The 22278-nt window shown below is 31.6% G+C and overlaps 3 protein-coding genes across 8 annotated transcripts; 1 reads left to right on the top strand and 2 right to left on the bottom strand.

The window, feature by feature from the left end:
- The first annotated feature begins 565 nt into the window (after positions 1 to 565).
- LOC111291708 (dehydrodolichyl diphosphate synthase 6-like) lies at positions 566 to 2714 on the top strand. Of its 3 annotated transcripts, none has more exons than XM_022883618.2 (2): positions 566 to 658; positions 1413 to 2714. In XM_022883618.2, the coding sequence occupies exons 1-2, from the start codon at positions 576 to 578 to the stop codon at positions 2548 to 2550; spliced, it is 1221 nt and encodes a 406-aa protein (XP_022739353.2). In that variant the 5' UTR covers positions 566 to 575; the 3' UTR covers positions 2551 to 2714. The 3 variants fall into 3 exon arrangements, with proteins under 3 accessions (XP_022739353.2, XP_022739356.2, XP_022739354.2); XM_022883621.2 differs by lacking the exon at positions 566 to 658 and adding an exon at positions 717 to 745; XM_022883619.2 differs by lacking the exon at positions 566 to 658 and adding an exon at positions 734 to 1249.
- Positions 2715 to 3714: 1000 nt separating this feature from the next.
- On the bottom strand, positions 3715 to 11497 carry ATSAC1B (Phosphoinositide phosphatase family protein). Of its 3 annotated transcripts, XM_022883616.2 has the most exons (22): positions 11378 to 11497; positions 11131 to 11248; positions 10870 to 11035; positions 10677 to 10760; positions 10228 to 10355; positions 10049 to 10140; positions 9376 to 9433; positions 9106 to 9162; positions 8962 to 8995; positions 8749 to 8829; positions 8207 to 8313; positions 7607 to 7693; positions 7438 to 7515; positions 7120 to 7190; positions 6932 to 7030; positions 6656 to 6755; positions 6001 to 6109; positions 5786 to 5858; positions 5459 to 5552; positions 4937 to 5029; positions 4123 to 4189; positions 3715 to 4031 (listed from the first exon to the last, which is right to left on the bottom strand). In XM_022883616.2, exons 3-22 carry the CDS (start codon positions 11015 to 11017, stop codon positions 3901 to 3903), a joined length of 1791 nt encoding a protein of 596 aa, XP_022739351.2. In that variant the 5' UTR covers positions 11018 to 11035; positions 11131 to 11248; positions 11378 to 11497; the 3' UTR covers positions 3715 to 3900. The 3 variants fall into 3 exon arrangements, with proteins under 3 accessions (XP_022739351.2, XP_022739346.2, XP_022739350.2); XM_022883611.2 differs by lacking the exon at positions 11131 to 11248 and having other exon boundaries at positions 11249 to 11497; XM_022883615.2 differs by lacking the exon at positions 11131 to 11248.
- Positions 11498 to 16039: 4542 nt separating this feature from the next.
- Positions 16040 to 21485, bottom strand: LOC111292821 (catalase isozyme 2). Of its 2 annotated transcripts, none has more exons than XM_022885412.2 (8): positions 21369 to 21485; positions 20635 to 20731; positions 18510 to 18787; positions 17492 to 18268; positions 17144 to 17233; positions 16774 to 16841; positions 16565 to 16658; positions 16040 to 16396 (listed from the first exon to the last, which is right to left on the bottom strand). In XM_022885412.2, exons 1-8 carry the CDS (start codon positions 21381 to 21383, stop codon positions 16388 to 16390), a joined length of 1428 nt encoding a protein of 475 aa, XP_022741147.1. In that variant the 5' UTR covers positions 21384 to 21485; the 3' UTR covers positions 16040 to 16387. The 2 variants fall into 2 exon arrangements, with proteins under 2 accessions (XP_022741147.1, XP_022741146.1); XM_022885411.2 differs by having other exon boundaries at positions 16040 to 16342; positions 21369 to 21481.
- Between the last annotated feature and the right edge of the window lie 793 nt (positions 21486 to 22278).

The raw sequence follows: 22278 nt of genomic DNA, 5'->3' as shown, positions 1-22278 counted from the left end.
CACTTTTACTTTCTTGGACATATGTCTAACCACGTATCTTCCTTTTTATTGTTTGTTAAATAAATTTCAAACTAAAAATTTTCAAGGGAAATCAGAGGTAATAGACTTTAAGATTTTGAAATTTCAGATTTAGAGATTTTAGATTTTATTTCATTTTGCTATATATTTATTTTTCATTTAATCATCAATAAAAAAAAATGTAATTCAACATATGTCAATCCAAGTAAAAAATGACATGGCATTTTCTTGTTCATATTTTAATCTGGCTAAGATGCCACGTAAGCAATTTTTTTAATGGTGTTGGGTTATGGGTTCTACTATTACATAGAAATAAAGTTTAACTATTAATAGTCTTCCACTTCATGGTCTAGTGGCCTCAGAAGCATTTAGGAAGATATGAAAGCTCAGATTAGAACCGAGCCTCCCCCACCCCTTGTAATAAGGCTTTGCCCCTTGAAACAAAAAAAAAAAGTTTAACTATTAATTTAAAAAAACTTAATTTAAATATCATATTAAAAAAATATAATAATTTAAGGGCTATTTACGATAATATCCCAATTTGAATCAATAAATTTATGTGGTTTAGTAGGCTTTTTCGTTGTTCTATATTTGTGTCTTGTCCTCTCCGACTATCTAATCTAATCTGTCTGGTTTCTTGGTCAGTTTACGTGATTCATTTTGCTTTTGCTTTTGGTTACTGTCTCTTTTCTTGCTTCTCTCCTTTTTCTCTCGCAATCTGTTTCTTGTAAGAAACTGATATTTTTTTACTCTTTCTTTTTCTGTTTACTGACTTTTGATCGTTGTTTTCCAACATCTATGGCTTCTTCTTCTTCTTCTTCTTCTTCTTTTTAATGTTTCAATTCTCTGGTTCTTCATTTCCAGCAACCAATTCTGTTTTTCATTGTTTTGCAGCAATCAATTGTTTCTCTGATCGTAATCATTGCTTTTTTTTATTCATCTCATTTTTTTTTAATTACTAATTATTCATCTCAATGCTTAGTTTTTGTTCACGCATCTGCAAGAATTAAACTTTTCTTTTCCCTTGTTTTTTCTTTTTTGTTTCTTTCTTTTTACGGTTGATTTGGGTGGAGATCCTTTAGGCTTATTTGAGTCTATATTTTTTGGTTTCCCAGAAAAGGAACAAACTTTGGATTAGTATCAAACTATGGCTTATTCATGTGCTATATAGTTGTTTGTAGGATTGCTGCAACCAACCATTTTTGCTGAATTCTCTGTGTTTTCCCTTCATGTACTGCCACGCCACTTTTACTGTTTCATTTGTTTTCAATTCTTGGAACTAAAACCATTTGCTTAAGTCAATTTCCTATTTTCTTTCTGGCATTAGAAATGTATATAAACTGAAATTGCTTATTTATAAATAGTACTAATAATTTATTTTCTCTATTGAGCAGGTCAATACTCAATTGCCAAATGGTAACTCCGGTTCTAAAGAAAGTGGGAAAATATAGTGGCAATGGTGTGAATAGGCTGTTTGGCGACATGGCTAGTTTTCTGAGGAGATGCTTATTTAGAGTTCTATCTATGGGTCCCATCCCCACTCACTTTGCTTTTATAATGGATGGAAACCGAAGGTATGCAAAGAAGCTGAATCTGGAAGAAGGGGATGGCCATAAGGCTGGCTATCTCGCTCTAATGTCTGTGCTACTTTACTGCTATGAATTAGGAATCAAGTATGTTACCGTCTATGCCTTCAGCATTGAAAATTTTAAGAGGCGGCCTGATGAGGTTCAAAGCTTAATGGATCTAATGCTAGAGAAGATTGAGGCTTTGCTTATGGAAGAAAGCATTGTGAATAAGTATGGTATCAGGGTGTATTTTATAGGTAATCTGAAACTCTTGAGTGAGCCTGTCAGGGCTGCGGCAGAAAAGGTGATGAGTGTCACTGCTAACAACAATCAGGCTGTGCTTTTAGTCTGTGTGGCCTATACTTCGTCCGATGAAATTGTGCATGCTGTCGAGGAATCCTGTAAAGATAAAAGGAGCGAAATTCGACTGTGGAATTCGAGTGAAACTAACAATGGTGAGATAGAAGACGTAAAAGAGGTTAAGAAGACTAATTGTATGATCGTGCATGATATTCAAAATTTGTGCGATGATAGATCAGCTGAGTCTCAAGGATTAAAGTCCAGTAGAGGTTGCAATGGGGTGATCGGAGGATTTCAGAGGGAAAACGGTTTTGATTCTAGGTGGGATGAAGTTCCAACCTCCAAGGCAAGTAGAACTGGCGAATTTTCTGGTATGGAGGTTGAAGGTTGTGAGAATTTGAGAGAGAAGCATCCTGTAATAAAGCTGGTAGATGTTGAGAAGCACATGTATATGGCAGTAGCACCTGATCCTGACATACTAATTCGAAGCTCTGGTGAGACCCGCCTAAGCAATTTTCTACTGTGGCAAACCAGTTACTGCCCATTGTATTATCCTGCTGCATTGTGGCCAGAGATTGGTTTGTGGCAGTTGACGTGGGCGATATTAAACTTCCAACGAACCCACTCTTATTTGGAGAAAAAGAAGCAGTTAAAGCATTTATGATACTAAAGAAAATAGTCTTTTCTAGTGCACTGCTCCTTCGACCATGAGGGCACTTCATGTTCTGTAGTTACTTTGGCCTTCTTATCTCATCATTTGTATTCTCATGCCTTGGCATTCAAATTTTGGATGGAATTTCTCAATATAGGATCTACTTGAGCACACGATATTATGATGTTATTAAGTAGTATGAATTTGTGCATTTCATTAAGAATGCCAATTATCTCTTCGATAAAGAAAACCGATTTTGCCAATGGCCAAGCTCTTCGGCCGATTTTGTCCTTGACAAGGCAGTTCTCCTTCACTTATATCATTTACAGAAACTTTTGATTTCAGACTGCCCATTTTTGTTTTATTTGTTGGCTTGATCGTTTCCTTGGACTAATAAAATCTGTGGGTTTGAAAATGAAAATAGATAAAACAATTGAAAGAGATATTGGGTCGCTTTGACTGCGCCTATGTGCTTTTTATATCATGAGCCAATCAATACTCACATTTATGGGCTATGGCTTGACAATAAAGCTTCACGTAAACTTCTCCTTTTCAAACACGGTGGCTGTCTGCGTGACCTGAAATAGAAAGTTAGACACGTCTCAACTCTTGGTCAACCTACCTGCGTCCTTTGCCAGTTGTGACTAAAACTTTTTGGCTAATGCTAAGAGGAAATCCATGCATGGCAGCAATCTTCATCTTAATTGACGCAGTCAGAGTGTACAGAGAAGACCCGAGTTTGTGCGTTCTCTGAAATAGTATTTGTTATTTTTGAAGCATTTTCACATGTTCCCTGGCTTTTTACTCTGCACAACTCTCTGTTCTTGCTCTTGTATTCTTTGCGCTCCCATTGAAGGCCATCTCCACTGACCCCCAACATCATCATGGAATCAAGTCCCTTCACTTCGCACTCTTTCACCATGAGACCATAAATAAAACCGGGTAGACAATTGTAAATGGTGTGTCACCACTCCTTTCGGTACCATATTTGTGTTCCACGATCCCACGACTGTTACAGCCAGCCAATCTTCGAAAGTCGTAGGCATAGCAGAAGGAACTTCCGTCACCTCTGGCTTTGATGGGCTTCGGAGCATTTCAGTTGCTAAGATCACTCTACGTTTGAAGATTGCTTTGAAATAATTTCAATTAAACAACTTAAAGTAAAGGAGATTCTAGTTGCAACCACTGAACAAGGCACAAGATGAAATAGCATTTATAAAAGAACAAAGGGAAAAAAATACTAGCAGTAGTTTATGTTGAAGAGAAAAATAGATGAATAGCAATAAATGATCTACAAAACTTGTTTCAGCAAGATGAAAACTGTTTTAAGATTGTTTTTGCCATAGCCTTCAGAATGTTATATCAACACCGAGGTTTATGCAAACGAGGCCTGTTGCAGAAAATCCTGCCGTTAGCCCTCACGACAGCTGCAATTCCAACGCTTATGCTTGCCCATAAAAGTGAAAAAAATAAGTGTCGAAGATCGTATCGAGCTGCAGAGAATGAAGACAAAGCTTATCTCAAGGACTGTGTTATGCTAATGAAGCTATACCTCATCATAAGATCAGGCAGAAGTCAACTCACCTTGCCTCAGTGACATGGTTGCGAAAAACAACCCTATCGAGACCAAACATAAAGCTAGTGGAAAGGACTGCAGACAGAGGAAATATGAACTTAAGGTTTTAAACACGTAATTGAAGACAGATAACGAATCATGTGCAATAAAATCACAAACAAACATTTTTTGCATCTGTGTTCATCGGCACCAGCAACCAAAATCAAAAAGCAATAGCACACGACAACGGAGAAGGTAAGAGTAATATATTAACTTTGTGACAGTAATAACAATACAGTATACCTATGAGACACTAAGTATAGGTGGAACAAAAGCGAGAAAGCGCTACTTTTCTACTGGGATTGTAAAGATTAACTGAAATATTCTTGGAAAAATACTTTCAAATATGGTATCATTGTGAATCATCAGGCCATATGATTTAAATTATGAGTTTTAACTTCACCTAGTAAAGCCATAATATCAATAAACTTAATGTAGCTGCATGACAATTTTTCAGTAAAATCTACATTTATCAAGTTTCAACAGAAGGTTTTGCACTGTGTACAAATGCAATGCTATTTCTCTCTGCAAGTTTCAGACCTGCAGAAACCTGCAGCAAAAGTGCTGATTAATCATGTCGGACAAGGATAAACCAATGAATAATAAACTGTTATTTTCTGTTGAGGAACCTAGCCTGACATAAAAGCTTCTTGTACATATAATCCACAAAAACAAGTTAGCAATTGCTTCAAAATTAAGAAATAGCATACAGTATAGAGCTTCAGCAACATCATGATGAAGCAATGAAATCTTGAAAGTCAAATGTTATTCAATTATACTTACGGCTATGGCCTCAAGGCCTCCTGTTTGAGATGGAGGCGTCATATCCCGGCTGAAAGAGACAATATAATGTCCTTGCAGGAGATCAATCGCATCCTTCATGCATGTGACCAATAAATTAGAGGAAGTCAGTATCTATATTGAAAACTATCATAGAAGAGAAGGTCATCTCTTCACAAAGGTGTAAAATAACCAAGATATTGTAGAAAAAAAGGGCAGGACATAAAAAAAGACCTGCTGCATAGTTTACCAGTTAATAGTGAAACCTATGTTAATGGTAAGAATGCTCAAACAAAAGTTTGATGAGAAAGATTATTACAGACTGATGGGCACTTATGCATATAAAAGATTTTCCAGTACCAGAATTAGGGTATGAAAAGAACTAAAACATTGGGTTTACCTGCCCTCATCCCACCCCAAACATTCATGTAGCCATAAAATGGTGATGGTAAACGCAAAAGTTTGAAATATTAACCTATTTTCCAATTATTGCAAGTATTAATTAAAGAAACAAAGCATTTGTACCTGTTTCGTTCCATCAGAAAAGTTATTCAAATAATAGCGTACAAGGGCATTGTATCCATCTTTAAGGATCCCTTGAACCGTTCGCTGACCAAGCCTACAACCCAAAAAGAACAAATTCATGGTGGAGCATAACATTAGTTTCCATTCTAATTTAATACTAATGACAATATTCTTATGCAATCATATGGATATAGCAATCAACATTTTAGCAGACAAAATTGATTACACTACTATTTATACCAAGATGCATCAAAATAGCTTAAGAATATAACATATGCTAGATATACAAATTGACACTCAATTTGTAAAATAGAGATACAGACATACCTGACAAAATCTCCTTTTAGTGCAGCAGTGCCAGAATATTGTATGCTTATGTCATCCCCATGATTAGCCCACACTGAAGATGTGCAGACATTTAAAAGAATTTTAATTCACATGCTAGGTTATCAAATTGATATACAATAGAGTGAGCACCAATAAATTAAGAATGAACATCTTCGGAAAGCAAATTATTAGAATAAGAAAGTGAGAATACTCACATATTTTAAAGCTTTCATCAAGATTTGGATGTGAGCTAATGGTTTCTTCAGCAGCAAAGACACCAATCCTCCTAAGCTGAAGTTCCAACATTTTCCTACCTATCATGCTCTGCGGACATTAGTTACCATGGTTACTAAGTGAAGAAAACTAACAATATGGCAGATAATAATTACAGGAAACCACATGCAAGTGTACAACACCTCTCCTTGAGAAAGAAGTATGCATCTGTGTCTCTGAGAGAGAGAAAGGGAGAGATCTACATTGCAAACTTAAACAACAGAAGCAACATCGATGCTAAAAGATAGTCCCTAATGCATGAAATTCAAAACTTAAAGAGTCATTGATTTAGTTACAGGAAGCATTTTCAAAGGCCAAAAACAGCCATCTACTTATAATAGTAGTTGGAATTAATTCTAGTACTTAATAAACCTCTTGTGAAATATCTCGTATTACTCTTAGGAGTAACAACCATACAAAAGGAACAGCATTCAGTGATCAAAGGTAATCTGTTGAGGTTAGAACGCGGGAGTTGAAATTGTCACGGTAGGTAAGCACAATTTTGCTACCCAAAAAGAAAATGTCTGCTACATACATGTTGTGCCACTACAGACAAAGCCAAGATGAGAAGAATGTCTCCAATTCAGGTTGACTTACCTGTGTAACATTAGTGCGGTCTAAGCAATCAATACAATTGGTCCTTACAACTCCAAGTTGCTCCTTCATTTTCTCACCCTTTTCATTCAGCAAGAGGTACCTATCAGTTTCAGACAAAGAGAACCCAACATTAATGGCTATATTTCATTGTTATAAACTTCTACTAACGGAACAGTTCTTTAAAACCTGTCCCTAGCAAAAGCAATGTAAGCAAAAGTACTCTAGGAACAATTATCAAATCGTTCATCACAGAAAAGTGCAAATATCAATGCATACCCATTTTTCTCAAGAAAATCTGCAATTTGATCATAGAGAAAGGAAAGGCGCTCAAAATGAACATGTCCACAGATCTGATGGAAATCGAAGTGCAGATACCTGCCAGATTCAGGGTCTTTAAATAAACATAACCACATCCAAAGTCAAAACAAAGAAACAAGAAAGATTTAGATAACCAAAAACTGTACCTTAGATCGTCACTAACTATGGGCTGCATTGCACTTGCAAACTTTTCACTTAAGCGTCCCTCACCTCCATGCTGGTAAGAGATAAAGTCGCACATGGTCAAACATTTGAAATAAAGAATGAATGCTTGTTCAGATCCAGAAATACAGAACCCTATATTCATCCACATTCACATTCCATGCAAATGTAAACAAATCATTTGCATGGACAAAGTATGATTTCAAAAGGTGTTCTCAATGCATATCATAAGAGACTTCAGTAATGTTTACTGTCATAAAGTATAATTGCATACTGCACACCAATAATAAACCAATGCTCACCTTGTTGACAAGATCAACAGCTAGTATAGATCCATACTTTTTTCTTAGATCCAGAAAATGCCGCTCAGCCACTCGTGGCTGCATAATATGTTGTATACCAGCAAAGTCAGTTATGGTAGAATGAATTCAAGCGCACAATGAAATAATGACAATAAATGAACACACTTACAGCCTCTTCAGGTTTTACAATCTCAAACTTAGGTTTATAAGTCAAATCAACAATTTGCTCCCAAAGAAACGGCATTGACCCCCGAATCTGCAAGAGGTAAAGTAAGGAAAAGGATTTATAACAATCTGACCATTAACTCGGAAAATGACAAATATGGCCCTCATAACATGGATGCTGAATATTTCCATACATCCTTGTTTAAGCCTTCCAAGGATTTATAACTGCAGTCTCTTAGGTTAGTTGACTTTGTTAAAGCACTTCATATACTGATCTTTTAAAGTCCCTGATGGAGTTGGTAATTCCAGCATTGAGAGTTCATGTTTAATGTAACCTCCCCCACCAATCCCCCTTTACATGCAGTGTCAAATGTTCACTATTTCGGTAATCACAATATTCAAATCCCCCAGTGCCTTCCAAATATTGAAGGCTGCAAATAAGCAAGGAACACATCTGAACTTTTAATAGCAATCTTTTCCTTTAGCATTAAGGACCATATATTTGTACTTGGTACTTCTTTAAAAATGTATGACCAAAAAAGGAGACGAGAATTCATAATATATTGCATTTTATACATAAGACTAAAACAGTAATGACTGCTACCTGAACAAATGATGAAGTAAAACCATTCATATGCACAATTTGCTCTGTTTCCACAAAATTTGCAACATACCCATCGGGATCAGCTCCTCTTCTCCACATGCGGGTTCCTTTCAAAGGATGCAAATTGTAATCAATGAGAATATACTATCTATATAAGGCCCTAAAAGTTTTGAACTATGAAGATTTGCTTGCTTTTGAAAAATATTTATCTGTCTATTTAGTAAATCCATTTCCTTTTTCCCCCCAAGCTCAAAATGTGTGGGAGAATCCTGCCAGGTAATGTTTCATACAAATGATGAAATTAACCAATAAAAGCATGATACAGAACTTGCAAATATATGTTGTCGTAATAGAAAGGAGAATCTGTAATATTACTAGATTTTCATTGCTTATACATCATTCAAAAATTGAAACCCTTCCCTCTGACCTAAAAGGAAATTTAAAAAAAATAGCAGGCCACCTTATTTCTTAAGAAAGAATAGTTAACATCTAAATAGAACAAGTAAAACAAACATTGAAGAGGCATTTCTAGCTTTGGGTACCATTTCTCCGTGTACATCTCCTAGCAATCAGAGTAACATCAATAATTTCTTTTCCAATGGCTGCTTGGAAGTTATGAAAACCTTATTAGCAGTTAAGGAGATGGTTCAAATAGAAAGGCAGAGAAGCCAACAGAAATAATTAATTAGTTAAAAAATGGGAAAAGAACTTCTCATGTGACCAAATGCTGAAACTGATTGTTTCATAAAGGATACTCCCTTGGACAACTGGAAGCAAATATGGATCAAGCTGCAACAAAAGGACCAAAAAAAGAAAAAAAAAAGTAGTTAGCAAGTATAAATTTAAAAGGTGGAATAGTGATGCATGAAACTAGAAAGATACTAAGGAAAAAGACTCACCTTGTTGTCTATAAGTACTTCCAACATATAATTGTTCCAAAGAAATCTGGGTTCTGCCTGTGGCAAACATTTGGTGACATAAGGAAAAGCCTCTTTACTTAGTAACTTAGTGGCAAACAGAAATTTTGATGAATCTTGAACGCTGCACTTATAAAGACTACCTTAAAGACAAGGCTGTTTGAAGCCAGTGGCAGGTCATCTAATAATCTCATAAAATAGAAAAACAAGGGAGCAATATATGTATTAATTACTTAAAAATGAATAATTTACCTGTCTCCAAAGGGGAAGTAATTTAGATTCATCTCCCAGTTCATACAATCGCTGAGCACTGGTGTAACAAATCGTGAAAGGATTACGTTCACCATAAAGACAATATTTAAAGAAAATATAGAAAAAGACGGGAAAACTGAAAAAAATTATATAATTGCTAATAATTCCAAAAGAACCTATGCCTATTGCATAGATATTGGAAGTTTGCAAGCTGTTTGATCATATGCTATTGTCCTTCATTAACAAATTAGAATCTTGATGATTAGTTTTAACATGTTGAAAAGGCCAGCATCCTGTTTTGCCTCACTACATATTATGTTGCTTATGAATGTGCTTCCTACATGTCTAAAATCTGCAGAAGAAAGGTATATTCAACCATTTTAAGGTCAACTCATTTGCTAGTGTGTCTATAGGGAATGGCAATTTACCCCTCCTAGGATCACCAATATAGACTTATAGTTTGCAATTTGCATATAAATATAAAAGGCTGATTTGGTAGTGTGGCGGCTTTAAGTAAACTGCTTAGGATGGAAGTTTGTGGCAAGAATGCGTCGCTCAAAAAGAGGTTGTTGTGTACCTAAAATCCTTTATTGGTTGACATATGCCTGTTTTTAGAAAGAAAATTGTTATTAGCATGCATATATACAAGGCCTAACTTGAGAGTGCAGTTCACCTCAGTGTTAAATTGGTGTCATAAGAGAAATAGAGACCAGAAGTCCTCTCTGCAATTTTTAGCAGCCCAGAAAATTCATTCTCCAACTTTTTCTGCCAAAGGTGGCATAAAAAATTCTAGTGTTAACCAATCTATAAACATGTTTGCTAGAAGAAAAAGTGAAGAAACAGCCAATGTACCTGTTCTGCGGTAGAAGTTTTAACAGAATGATCACAGGGGAGAACCTTCAAGGATATGACTTTGAAGATAGGATGTCCCAAATAAGATCCAACACATTCACGCTCCCTTATAACAATTAGATATGACCCTAAACACATGAAAATTTAACACATCAAAATGATTGGAGAAACCACAAGGCCAATTATGTAAAGATAATCAAAATATATATATATATATATAAAAGAAAACTAATTTTCATCTCTTTTGATCTTGAAGATCCGTATGCCTTATTTATCTAACCAGGCACTACGGTTTCACTGTTCAATTAGGTTCCATGTTAAAGTTTTTCATTTTATGAGGCTGCCTTCAAGAAGTACCACGATGAACGGAAGATACAACTATCTGTCTGAATTAACCAAATAAATAGAGGATAATAAAAAAATCAGAAATTTGATGAAAACAATCATACCTGCAACAAGCTTTAGCATTCCAACTACTCCAAAAATCGTCTGAATCTTAGGAACACGGACAGAGCTGCATTCTGGAACGTTATCTAGAGAACAGACATATTCGTTAAGTAAATCAGCCAGCACTTTACCAACCAAACACCAACATAGAATAAAGAGGCATAGCAAATGAGAAACAAGATAAAGCAAACCCACCAATGAGCTTCATTGAGGCATCAACACGACTAATTGACAAAGAGGATGCAGAAGAGCCATCTGTGGGCTCGATCACATACTCATCAGGGAATTCCCATAACCGCATTCTGGTATATAACTTTTGGCATGACTCTGCCCTCTCCATCATTATTGGAATTCTATTTCACTACAAAATCATAACAAAAAATAGAGAAAATTTTTTTTTAAAAAATTTACTCCATAAATCAATCAAACACACACACACACACAAAAGGATAAAACCTTTGACTCAATTACGTATCTATGTAGGTGGAGTTGGATCAAGCTGAAGGGAAAGAAGGAACATTCATAATTGTGGGTTTGCAGGGAGCCAAAGAGATGGGAAAAAAGAAAAGGGTACCTGTTAAAAGATGAATAAAGGCAAAACTTTTTATGTCAAGAGTGAGATCTAAAAGGGAAGAGACCCTTTTTCAAGTGCAGCGTGTCTTGTAAAGAGTAAGAAGCGATAACGAGAGGCCAGCGCGAAAACCTGAGTGATCAACGTTGTTGAATGAATGCTTTGCTCGTGGGCTTCATGTTCTGTTCTGCGTAGGATTTTGGGCGGAATTTTCCTTTTTTAGCAGTTTTTGGCTAATAGTAAAAGATAGCCGGACGGCTTTGCCCAACCCTCGGGTTTATATCAACTGTTTGTGGTGATGTGGAATTCATTCATTGCATCCCATTCCTACCCACCAATGGCATCATTGACAAGGTCAAATCCTAACATCTTCTAAAGTTCTATTCTATTCTATTCTCCCATTCCAATGCCATCATCAAATTCAATTTTGGGTTTACTGTAAACAAGTGCTAAATGCTCCAACTTTTTTCCCATTTTAATTGCATTTTTGTTGATTTTTTTTATTCTAAATGAGTGAAAATTTAACGTTTTTTAAGCAACATCTTATATGCTTAATACTACTACATTTCAAAGTTTGAAACTTATCAATTGTGCTATGATTTGATGTCTTCTTCAAGTTTCGCTTGTCCTGGTTGTCCAGAAACAGTTGACAATCCTGTCAAGATTTAGCAAACTGTTTCGATTGCTAAGGTTATAATCGATTAAGTGTAAATTGCGATAGTATTAAATTTGGTTTTAAATTTAATGTAAAATTTAAAATTTGATTTGAATTTGATTAAAAAAAATTTTTAATTTAAATTTAATTTGAGATAAAAATTAAATTACTTAAATTTATTTAATTAAATTCGATTAGTATATAAAAATAAATTTGATTTTAATATTCGATAAAATTTTAATTATTTATACTCGAATTTAAGATATTTTATTAATTAAAATATATTAAAATATAAAAATTTAATTAAATTTATAAATTATTCGAATTTAAACATAATTTTATGAATTGAACTAAATTTAAATTTTATTTTAATTAATTTTAAATAATTTATAAATATTAATATATCATTAACATCATCCATCATTTTCTAAACTAAAACACTTCGGCAACCGGTAGAACTATTAAAAATATAATCACATTGGCTGTAGCTGTAGAGGGAAAGTATTATGCACGAGAGCCTTGGCCCACCGACAGCAAAGCTCCAGCCTTCAGTTCAGACAGATAATATTCAAAGGTACTCGAGGGTAAATCTGATAATTTATGTGTTTATATAATATAAAAAATAAAAATTCATGTATTTGTATTATATTTTATATTAAAATTATATCATAATTTATATTAATATAAAATATAAAATATATTTTTATTTATGTTAAATTCATATATGCATTTTACTAAAACTTAAACCTATTTCATTTTATTTTTTATTATTTTTATGTCATATTATTATATCTTATTTTGAATTATTTGATTTAATTATTGTAAAAATTTTTTATTTTACCATATGTATTCATCATTTTTTGTTGTAAAATTTATCAAATTAAAAAAAAAAAAACAAAAATGAAACGTAATATGTTAATTGACTCATTTTTTTCATAAAATTAATCTAAAAATTTATGAAAAACAAAAAAAAAGTGTAAAAAGTGAGAAAAAGGTAAAGGAAAAAAATTTAAAAAGAAACTAAAAAATTTTAAAAAAGAGATAAAAAAAATAGAGGGTGTCTATTGACATCTAATATTGAACTTAAAATAAAAAAAAATCTTAAATTAAAGTACAAAGAATTATTTTATTAACATAATTCATGTATAAAATTAAATAAATAATAAAAAACTATATTTTTATATACATTTCAAAATGAGTCCGAATAAAGTATCATAACACACTTACGAATAAATCTCATTTTTTTTTGTTTTAAAAAGTTCAATTCATCTCAATTAAATTTTGATTTTAAAAATTATTTTTTTATCGGATTGAGATTGATAGAAATTCGTGAGATACGAATTATTTTGACTTATCTATTAATTTGTATCTTGGATTGTAAAATTTATCTTATTAAAAAATACAAAAAAAAGAAAGGTAAAAAACCTCAAATTGGGTTCCATAAGGACAGATTTTTTTTTTCTTACAAAATTACTTTTTATTAAAATGTTAAAAAATAGATAAAGAAAAAATTTAAAAATGAAAGTACAAAAATTAAAAAAAAAAAAGTTCATTTGGGTATTACATAGACATTCCAATTGAATAAGAATCCATCGATAACAAATTATTTTACCATTTATATAAATCAGATTCTTTTGTTGCAAAATTTGTGATAAAAAATCAAAAGAAAAAAAGCAAATTGGAGTGTTACATGAGTACCTATATTATGTTTATCACAAAATTTACCTAAAAAAAAAATAAAAAATCTATAAAAAGTTAAAAAAGAAAAAAAAGATGACATGTTGAGACTTTGAATGAATATAAAAAAAATTAAAATGAATTAAATTTATATAATAGATGAACCCATATTAAAGAAATTTCAATATTATTTTTAAAAAAATATTAAATAATTTTTAAAAAATTAAAAAAAATAAAAAGTTGATAGCAAAAAAATAAAAAACAAAAAAAAGAAGTCAAATGACTTAACACGTGCATACTCTTAATATCAAGTAGGACTAAAACTAAAATTGAAAAAAATATTAATTAAATATATAAAAAAATGAAAAAGAAAAAATTAAACATGTGACATACTATTATTATCAAGTGAATCTCAAAAAAAAAAATCTAAAAAATTTTTATTAAATATTTTTAACAAAAAAAATTTAAAAAAATAAAAAAGAAAAAGAAAAGGCAAAAAAATTATGATATAGGTCCTACTCATGAAAAACAAAATCTTTAAAATATATATTTTAAATTTTAAAAATATTATTAATTTTTTTAAAAAAATGAAAAAGTTAAAAAAAGTAAAAAGAAAGAAAAAAAAGTTTGATATAAGTGGGTCCTATATATAAAATAAAATTTTTAAAAATATATATTTTATAATCTTAGAATATATTTATTAAAAAGGAAAAAGTTAAGAAAATGAAAAGGAAAAGAAAAATAGAAAATTTTGTATAATTGGATTCCACGTATAAAAAAAATCTTTTAAAAATATGTATTTTTTATAATTTAAAAAAATCTAAAGAAAATCTATTAAAATTTTTTTTAAAAAAAATGCAAGAGTTAAAATGGGTAAAAAAAAAAGCAAAATAATTTTGGTATAAGTGGGTCACACACACAAAAAATAAAATCTTTAAAAATATATTCTTTAATATTTAAAAAATATTAATAAATATTTTTTACACAGAAAAAGTTAAAAAAAAGGTAAAAAATAAAAAATAAAATTTATTATAAGTGGGTCCCACACATAAAAAAGAATCTTTAAAATTTGTATTTTTTATAATTTTAAAAATATATATTAATTTTTTTAAATGGAAAAAGTAAAAAAAGCAAAAAAAAAAAAAAGTTAGAAGGAAGTGGGTCGCACACATAAAAAATTAAAATCTTTAAAAACATTTTCATAATTAAAAAAAAAAAAGGAAACATAGGAAACAACACGTGACCGCTGAAGAGTTAGTCCTATTGATCATACATTAGTGAAATTAAAACGAAAGCAAATTTTATTTAATGGATGAATTTATTAAAAAATAGTAAAGTGGATCTCACTTAAAATCTTGAAAAAAATACTTATAAAATTTTTAAAAATTTACAAAAAATGCTAAAAAAAAAGAAGCACGGATACGTGACACATTTTGTATCATGTAGTTTTAATCATCATGATAATAAGATCACTAAAATTATTTGATCATCAATGATTTTAAATTAACATGTTGGTGCAATACTAAAAATCACTATTAATTTTAAATCACTTTATTTGGTATTATATATAAAAAAATAAAGCATGAAGTACAAAATATCTTAAATAACTTTGCAAAAAAGAAAAGCAAAAATTAAATATCTATTAAATCAATAATTTATAAAATAGTTAAATGTTATTTTATAGAATATTAAAAAATATAAAACAAATTTGATTAAAATAATTTTTAAAAAATTATTAAATAAAATAATTTTATTTTTTAACCAATAAGCATCTATTCAATTGTAACAAAAAATTTTTTCTTTAAATAAGTGATTAGAAAAAAACTGGTTTTCAAAAATTTTTACTGATCAACTTCTTGAGGTAATGTTATTAAATTTTTTGTTAGAATAAATTAGCCAAAAAAATTTTTTGAAAATTATTTTCCCATAATAATAAAACTTTATCATGCTTTAGAATCGAAATTTGACTATTCCTCAAAGTAGTAATCTTATTATCCCAATGATTTAAGATAATTGTATCATAAATTTTCTAAATTATTACAAAATAAAATAATGTAATTATTGTGTGTTGATTGCTGTGACTTTTAAGACTAATGACTCCTTGCTAAATACTATTAGGAAGAGGAGCTCTTCACCGTACATTAGGAAGTTTCTTCATTTTAAACAAGAAATGATATTATAACATAAAAATGATATGAACAAAATTATGAAAATGACATAATTTTTTTTAATTTTCACAAAAATTGTATATAAATTTAATAAAAATCATAAATATTTTTTATTTGATATATTAATATAAATTGTGATATATGATAATTTTTATATTTATATATATTCATGATAATTTTCGTGTTTAAATATATTTAATATGCGATAGACACAACACTTATACATAAATTATTAAATCTATTGGTAATACATAAAAATTAGAAAGCGAATTGACGTTAAAGCCACCAAGTAGATGATGTGAATCCTCCAAAACTTACATATACATAATACAACAAATTATAGTAATTCATCTTATTACAGACGTTCCTAGACATAGAATTATTGCTATCTTATGTTTTTATTTCAGTGTGGAACACAAGTATTCAGGAGATACATATAATCCACTGTTTAACTAGTTCACTACTTGCAAATGCTTGTGACTTCTCTCAGCACAAGGAATTCCCTGGCCCCATCTGAAAATTAATCTTGGGACTCCATCAATAGCTTGGTCTGACACTGAGGCGAGAAGCAAGCTTCTGACCCAAAGATTTGTCAGCCTGTAGCCACACAAGACGATTACCTTATTATTAAGCAGTACTTTATCATGCCACCTATTAAGAACTGCAAGCTTATCAGACAACGTAGAGGTGACAAAGAAACAGTAAAATCTTCATCTATCTTCCTTGAGTGTTCATGGTTAAATTAATATCCATAAGTGCGAAAGATAATTAGCATGTGGGGTGTTTGTAGAATGAAAGATCAAAGGATGAGAATCCCACCTGCGACCAGTATGAGATCCAAATGCTGCGGATCTCATATGTGACTCTTGGATCAGACAAGGCCTCAATCCAGCGTTTAATAAAGCGTTCTTGCCTGAGATAGTCAACCAAAAAATGGAATTCTGTAAATAAATGTATAAAGAAATGAAGCAATATCTCATTTTTTATCCAAATAATCCCTAAAAATTAAAAAAGAAGAAAAAAAAAACCTGTCAGGTGTAAAGGATCGGTATCTTTCCCCAGGCTGCTTAAAGTTGTTCTCCTTCTCAATGATGCACTGTGACAATAGTTAAGAAGCCATAGCTGATTATTATCTAGTCTAAGGTCTTTGTCAGCACAAACAGAAAACAGTCTCAATGACCCACATTGACATAAACCCAATAGATCAACAATTTACTGGTCAATCCAAACAACTTAAATAGTTTGGCTCAAAATCAAGCGTTTCAGACAATGGGACCATATTTGGAAGTAGAAATCAACATATAGTTTGGCACTTTATCAGGTTCAACTTCCTCTTCCAAAGTCCAATCAAGCTTTAAAAAATTAAAAGTGGAAATAAAATGCTAGGGAAAAACAAACCTTCTCTCTCTTGCCGTTGCAAATGGCAGTAGGAATAGGGTACTTCTCAGCATGGCGCACAGGATCAAACCTCGAAGGGAAGTAGTTCACCTAAAAAAAAATTCATCAGAGACAATAATGCAACAGTAAAATGATTGTCCATCACGAATTCACGCTATAATATAAGAAGAGGGACCAGATCACTGAAGGAAAAACTGCACAGAAACACGCCGAGGTGCTTACTAATGATGACTTAAGATGTCATATTGTCTATCTATGCTAGGAGCAAGAGAGCATGCATGTATATCTGTGCACGAGAGAGAGAGAGAGAGACAGAGACAGAGAGAGAGAGAGACAGAGACAGAATACCTCCTCGTCTCTATGCATGAAATTCATAAAACCTTCATGGTGATTATTGTGATGAGTACATTTTGGAGCATTCGCTGGAAGCTGCAGATAATTCGGTCCAAGGCGGTGCCTCTGAGTGTCGGAATACGAGAAGATTCTAGTTTGGAGCAACTTATCATCTGAATAATATATACCCGGGACAATGATAGAAGGACAGAAGGCTAACTGCTCGTTCTCAGCAAAGAAGTTATCAATGTTTTTGTTTAACACCATTCGACCCACTGGGTGCAATGGGAAGGTGTCCTCTGGCCAGGTCTTGGTTACATCAAGTGGGTCAAAATCAAACCTGTCCTCGTGAACAGGATCCATTATCTGAATGAAGAGCTTCCACTCAGGGTAGTTTCCCGCTGCAATCGAGTTATAGAGATCTTGTGTGGCATGACTGTGATTAGCTCCACCAACTCTTATGGCCTCATCCTCCAGCAGATTTTTTACACCACAAGTGGGTTTCCAGTGGAATTTCACATACTGTGCCTTCCCGGCCTTGTTGATTAGAGTAAAGGTATGAACACCAGAGCCATCCATGTGTCTATAATCCTGTGGAACACCTATATCATCAAAGAGGAAGGTGAACATGTGCAAGCTTTCTGGGTGGTGCGAGAAGAAGTCCAGAATCCTCCAATTTTCCTGAATGTGGGACTTTGGGTTCGGTTTTAGAGCATGGACCATATCAGGGAACTTCATTCCATCACGGACAAAAAACACAGGGAAATTGTTCCCCACTAGATCAAAATTACCCTGGTTTGAGCAAGTAATCAAAGAGAGCAGACAATTAAGTTAGGAATGGTTCTTTTGCAGCTTAGTGCTTTCTGATTTTATCACTTAGCTGCAAGTATAAAGAAATTATAGGGCCACTGTTTGACAGTGATCCTTCTGAAAAGGAAAAAGAAGAAAGAAACAAAATACAGAAAATAGAAGCAATAAACACGCAGCCACCTGAAAGTTAAGAAAATTTAGATAATCTACCAAAACTTGTTACCTCTCTGGTGTAAAATTTCACAGCAAAACCTCGAGGGTCTCTCAAAGTTTCAGGACTACCACGTTCATGGATAACAGTGGAAAATCTAACAATGACTGGGGTCTGGACTCCTGGGGCTCGAAGGAAATCAGCGCATGTGAGATGAGATATATCATGAGTGACCTCAAAGAACCCTTTTGCACTAGCTCCTCTAGCATGAACAACACGTTCTGGAATGCGTTCTCTATCAAAATTAGCAAGCTTTTCCACCAAATGATAATCTTCAAGGAGAATTGGACCTGTCAGAAAAAAAAATGTTCTTCAATCTCTGATTTTATTTTATGTATCTTTTGTTTTGCCCTTTGACTAAATCCTATCGAACCAGTTGAAGAGCTTTACCATTAATATGTATCAAAACAATTTCAGGTTTCAATGCACTAAATAAAAGCTCTTAGAATCAACTTGAACTTGGAGAAACAAATTCTTTACTTTCCATGCAAAAGTGTGATGCGTGATGCCCCTTGCGAAATAAAAAGGTCTGGTCATTGAAATTTTATAGATTATATTCAAGAAGCAATGGTGTCTTATAACAAACATGGTTGAAATCTATTGATGCTAATAGTCTGTTTATTCCAGTTCTAAGAAATTTTATTAGTTAAAGAATTATTTGATAATTAATTTTATTTAAAAATAAATATTCTTAATGATAAGGATTTTTAGTAAATAATCATTCTTGATAATAAAGTAATGGAGCTTTATAAATATGGAGTGAGCATTAATTTTTAGAATTATGAGAGAGAGGTATGTGATCTCCATATGGGAGATAGGTTTGTAGGGTTGTAAAAAATATTTATTCGGGAAAGACACTAGTTGCATTAGATAAAAGATATTCCATAAGTTATATACTATGAAGTATAAAAACTAGGACTGTTTAGATTAGTGATTATTTATTGTATTTTAACCTTTTTGTAATTTCTACTTTTTAATAATTTTTTTTTTTCATCTGTGGATGTAAATAATTAGGCTGAACCGTGTTAAATATTATATTTTGTGTTTGTGATTTATTTCGTATTAATCTCATTGTAGAATTTATTTCTACTTAAAAAATCTTAACAAGTGGTATTGAGTTAAGTTGTCAACATTTCCTTATGAATTGGGCGTCGAAGCTCTCCGTATAGCCCAATGTGTAAAGGAAGAGATTATTGAGGTTATCCTACATCGATTAAGAAAGGAAATTTGTTGTTGCAAATTATATTTGTGAGATCAAAGATATGCAAGAAAAGATGTGTTACAACAAGGTATTAGTTGCAGATAAAGTTAACAAGATCAAATTAATTAGGTTGCATAAAAGTATTGATCATCTTGTGTGAATTAGGTGGAGTCAGCATTGATTTGACCATGTATGTTAGGATTTCTAGAAGGACAATGTTTCGGTAAAATTTGTATTAAGTGGAGATTTGTTATATATTATCTCAAATTCTAAATGGGAATAAATTTGAATTCCAATTAAATTCTTTTAGTTAAAGAATTATTTGATAATTAAGTTTATTTAAGAATAAATATTTTTAATAATAAGAGTTCTTAATAAATAGGAATTTTTGGTGATAAGTAATGGAACTTTATAGATATAGAGTGAGTATTATCTTTGAGAATTATGAAAGAGTTATATAATCTTTATATGAGAGATAGGTTTGTAGGGATAGAAAAAAAAGTTTGTTAGGGAAAAACATAAAATAAAGGATATTTTATAGATTATATACACTAGGAAGCATGTAAACTATAATTGTTTTGGGGCCCAAGATTAATTATTGTTTATGATTTTTTGTATTTTTTTTTATAATTTCTACGTTTATAATAGATTTTTTATCTCATTCGTAGCTATAATCAATTTGATCGAATCATGTTAAATATTATTTATTGTGTGTATAATTTATTTCGTGTTGATCTCATCATAGAATTTGTTTCTGTCTAAAAAATCCCAAACATAATCAATCTTGGGAGAAAATATTGACAAAGGCAAAACCATAACAAGGTTAAAAGTAGTATATGAAAAGCGCATCCAAATCGACCCAAAGATTCAATTCTTGTGAAAATACTGCAATGAATAAACATGATGTAGGCAAACCAAGAATCATATATAATTTACCTCTTGCTCCAACTGTGAGTGATGAGTTATTGTTCCAAACTGGAGCCCCAGAATTGGTGGTCCAGAACGGGGAATTAAAGGCACTGGAGGGACGATTCTGCATCGAAACATATATAGCGGGAATAAGAAGAAAAATAAACAAACGAAGGCTAACTAGTTGAAGGTTCTACCAGATAAATTAGTGGAGTTAATTAGTTTTATCAGAAGAGATTGTAAGAGTTAAACGACCAAAACTTTGAAAGAGCTGAAAACCAGAAGTAAAGGAAATAATACAAATGAGTGCAATCAACAGAATAAGGAAAAAGAAGTGAACCAGCATTAAAAAAAATAGATATTGGAATTAACTGAGTTGGCCTAACTTTCTTGATAACTTGATATAGAATACAATCTGGAGAAGACAAATACCGTGTTTGGTAGCTAAGAAAATATAGGAAAATGGAAGCAACTTAAAAATTTATTAATTATTTAGAGAAAGAGCAAACTAGAATGTTTCATTTAGTTCAAACTATTAGCTTACTAAGTGAGATAAGTTCCTGAATTTTGTTCTAAAGTTTCAACCATTGACATACTTTTTTTTCTTAAATTTTCCTAGCAAACAAACGATAATCGATCAGATTGAGCAATGAAGAAGAACTACTTTTGTTTCAGGCTTAGTAAATATAAACCAACCAAAAAATGAAAGTGGAATAACAACTGAATTAACTTAAGGAATCCATAAAGTTGGTAGTTGGTACCTTGTAAGGATCCATGATAAGAAAAGAGAGAAAAGGTAACGAGGATAGGAGATAGAGTGAAGAGTGAAGGGAGCTCTTTGTTTCTCTTCTGGTTTATATATCGTTTTTTTTTTTTTTCCTGCTGTAATAGTAGTATATACCTCAAATATTGTTTACTACCGTATAGCATATTCTATACATTCTTTCTTTTTAATTGGGGGCATGCTGCAATATGCAAATATGAAATTTTTTTTATTATTTCAACTCGAATTTAATTTAGTTAATTTATATAATCATCTTAAAAGTTGACATTCAACAAATTTAAATTTTAAAATTTTTTTATTTTTAAATTATAATTATTTTACAAAAAATATGAATTAATCCATTGCTTTAAACTATAATAATACTACTAATTAATACTAGTTTGAGAAAGGTATTGATTTAAAAATTCTTATGTCAAGCTTAACAAATATATGGTAATTGGTTTGCTCTTTGTTCAATTACATTATTACTTTTCTCATGGTCGAAAGAAATTGTAATTTAAAAATAAAAAATTAAAAGTATTGATATTTAAAATTTAAATTTATACAATAATATTTTTTAAAAATAATTATATATAGATTAATTGAATTAGATTTCAAATTTATAATAAGTATATTTTATATGTACGTATATACGTAGATTTTTAGGCCAAGCAAACTGAAACGAATTTTAAATGTGTTAGTATAGTTGTAATCCATTTGGAGTGGATGTGGGTTGGGATGAGAAAAACAAGTAATTCATATAACGAAAAAGAAAAAGAGAAAAACAATGAAAAATAATATAAATGATGTGATTAAGATAAGTTAGACAAATAATATGAGGACGTCATGGATTCAAGTTTCAAGGCCACAGCACAGGCCCTTATCCTGTTTTCACCTATGCTCACCAA

Source organism: Durio zibethinus, chromosome 10, assembly GCF_047325235.1.
Source record: "Durio zibethinus cultivar Kanyao isolate XHJ-2024 chromosome 10, ASM4732523v1, whole genome shotgun sequence".
Taxonomy (NCBI): Eukaryota; Viridiplantae; Streptophyta; class Magnoliopsida; order Malvales; family Malvaceae; genus Durio; species Durio zibethinus.
This window is presented reverse-complemented; position numbering and strand designations above follow the sequence as displayed.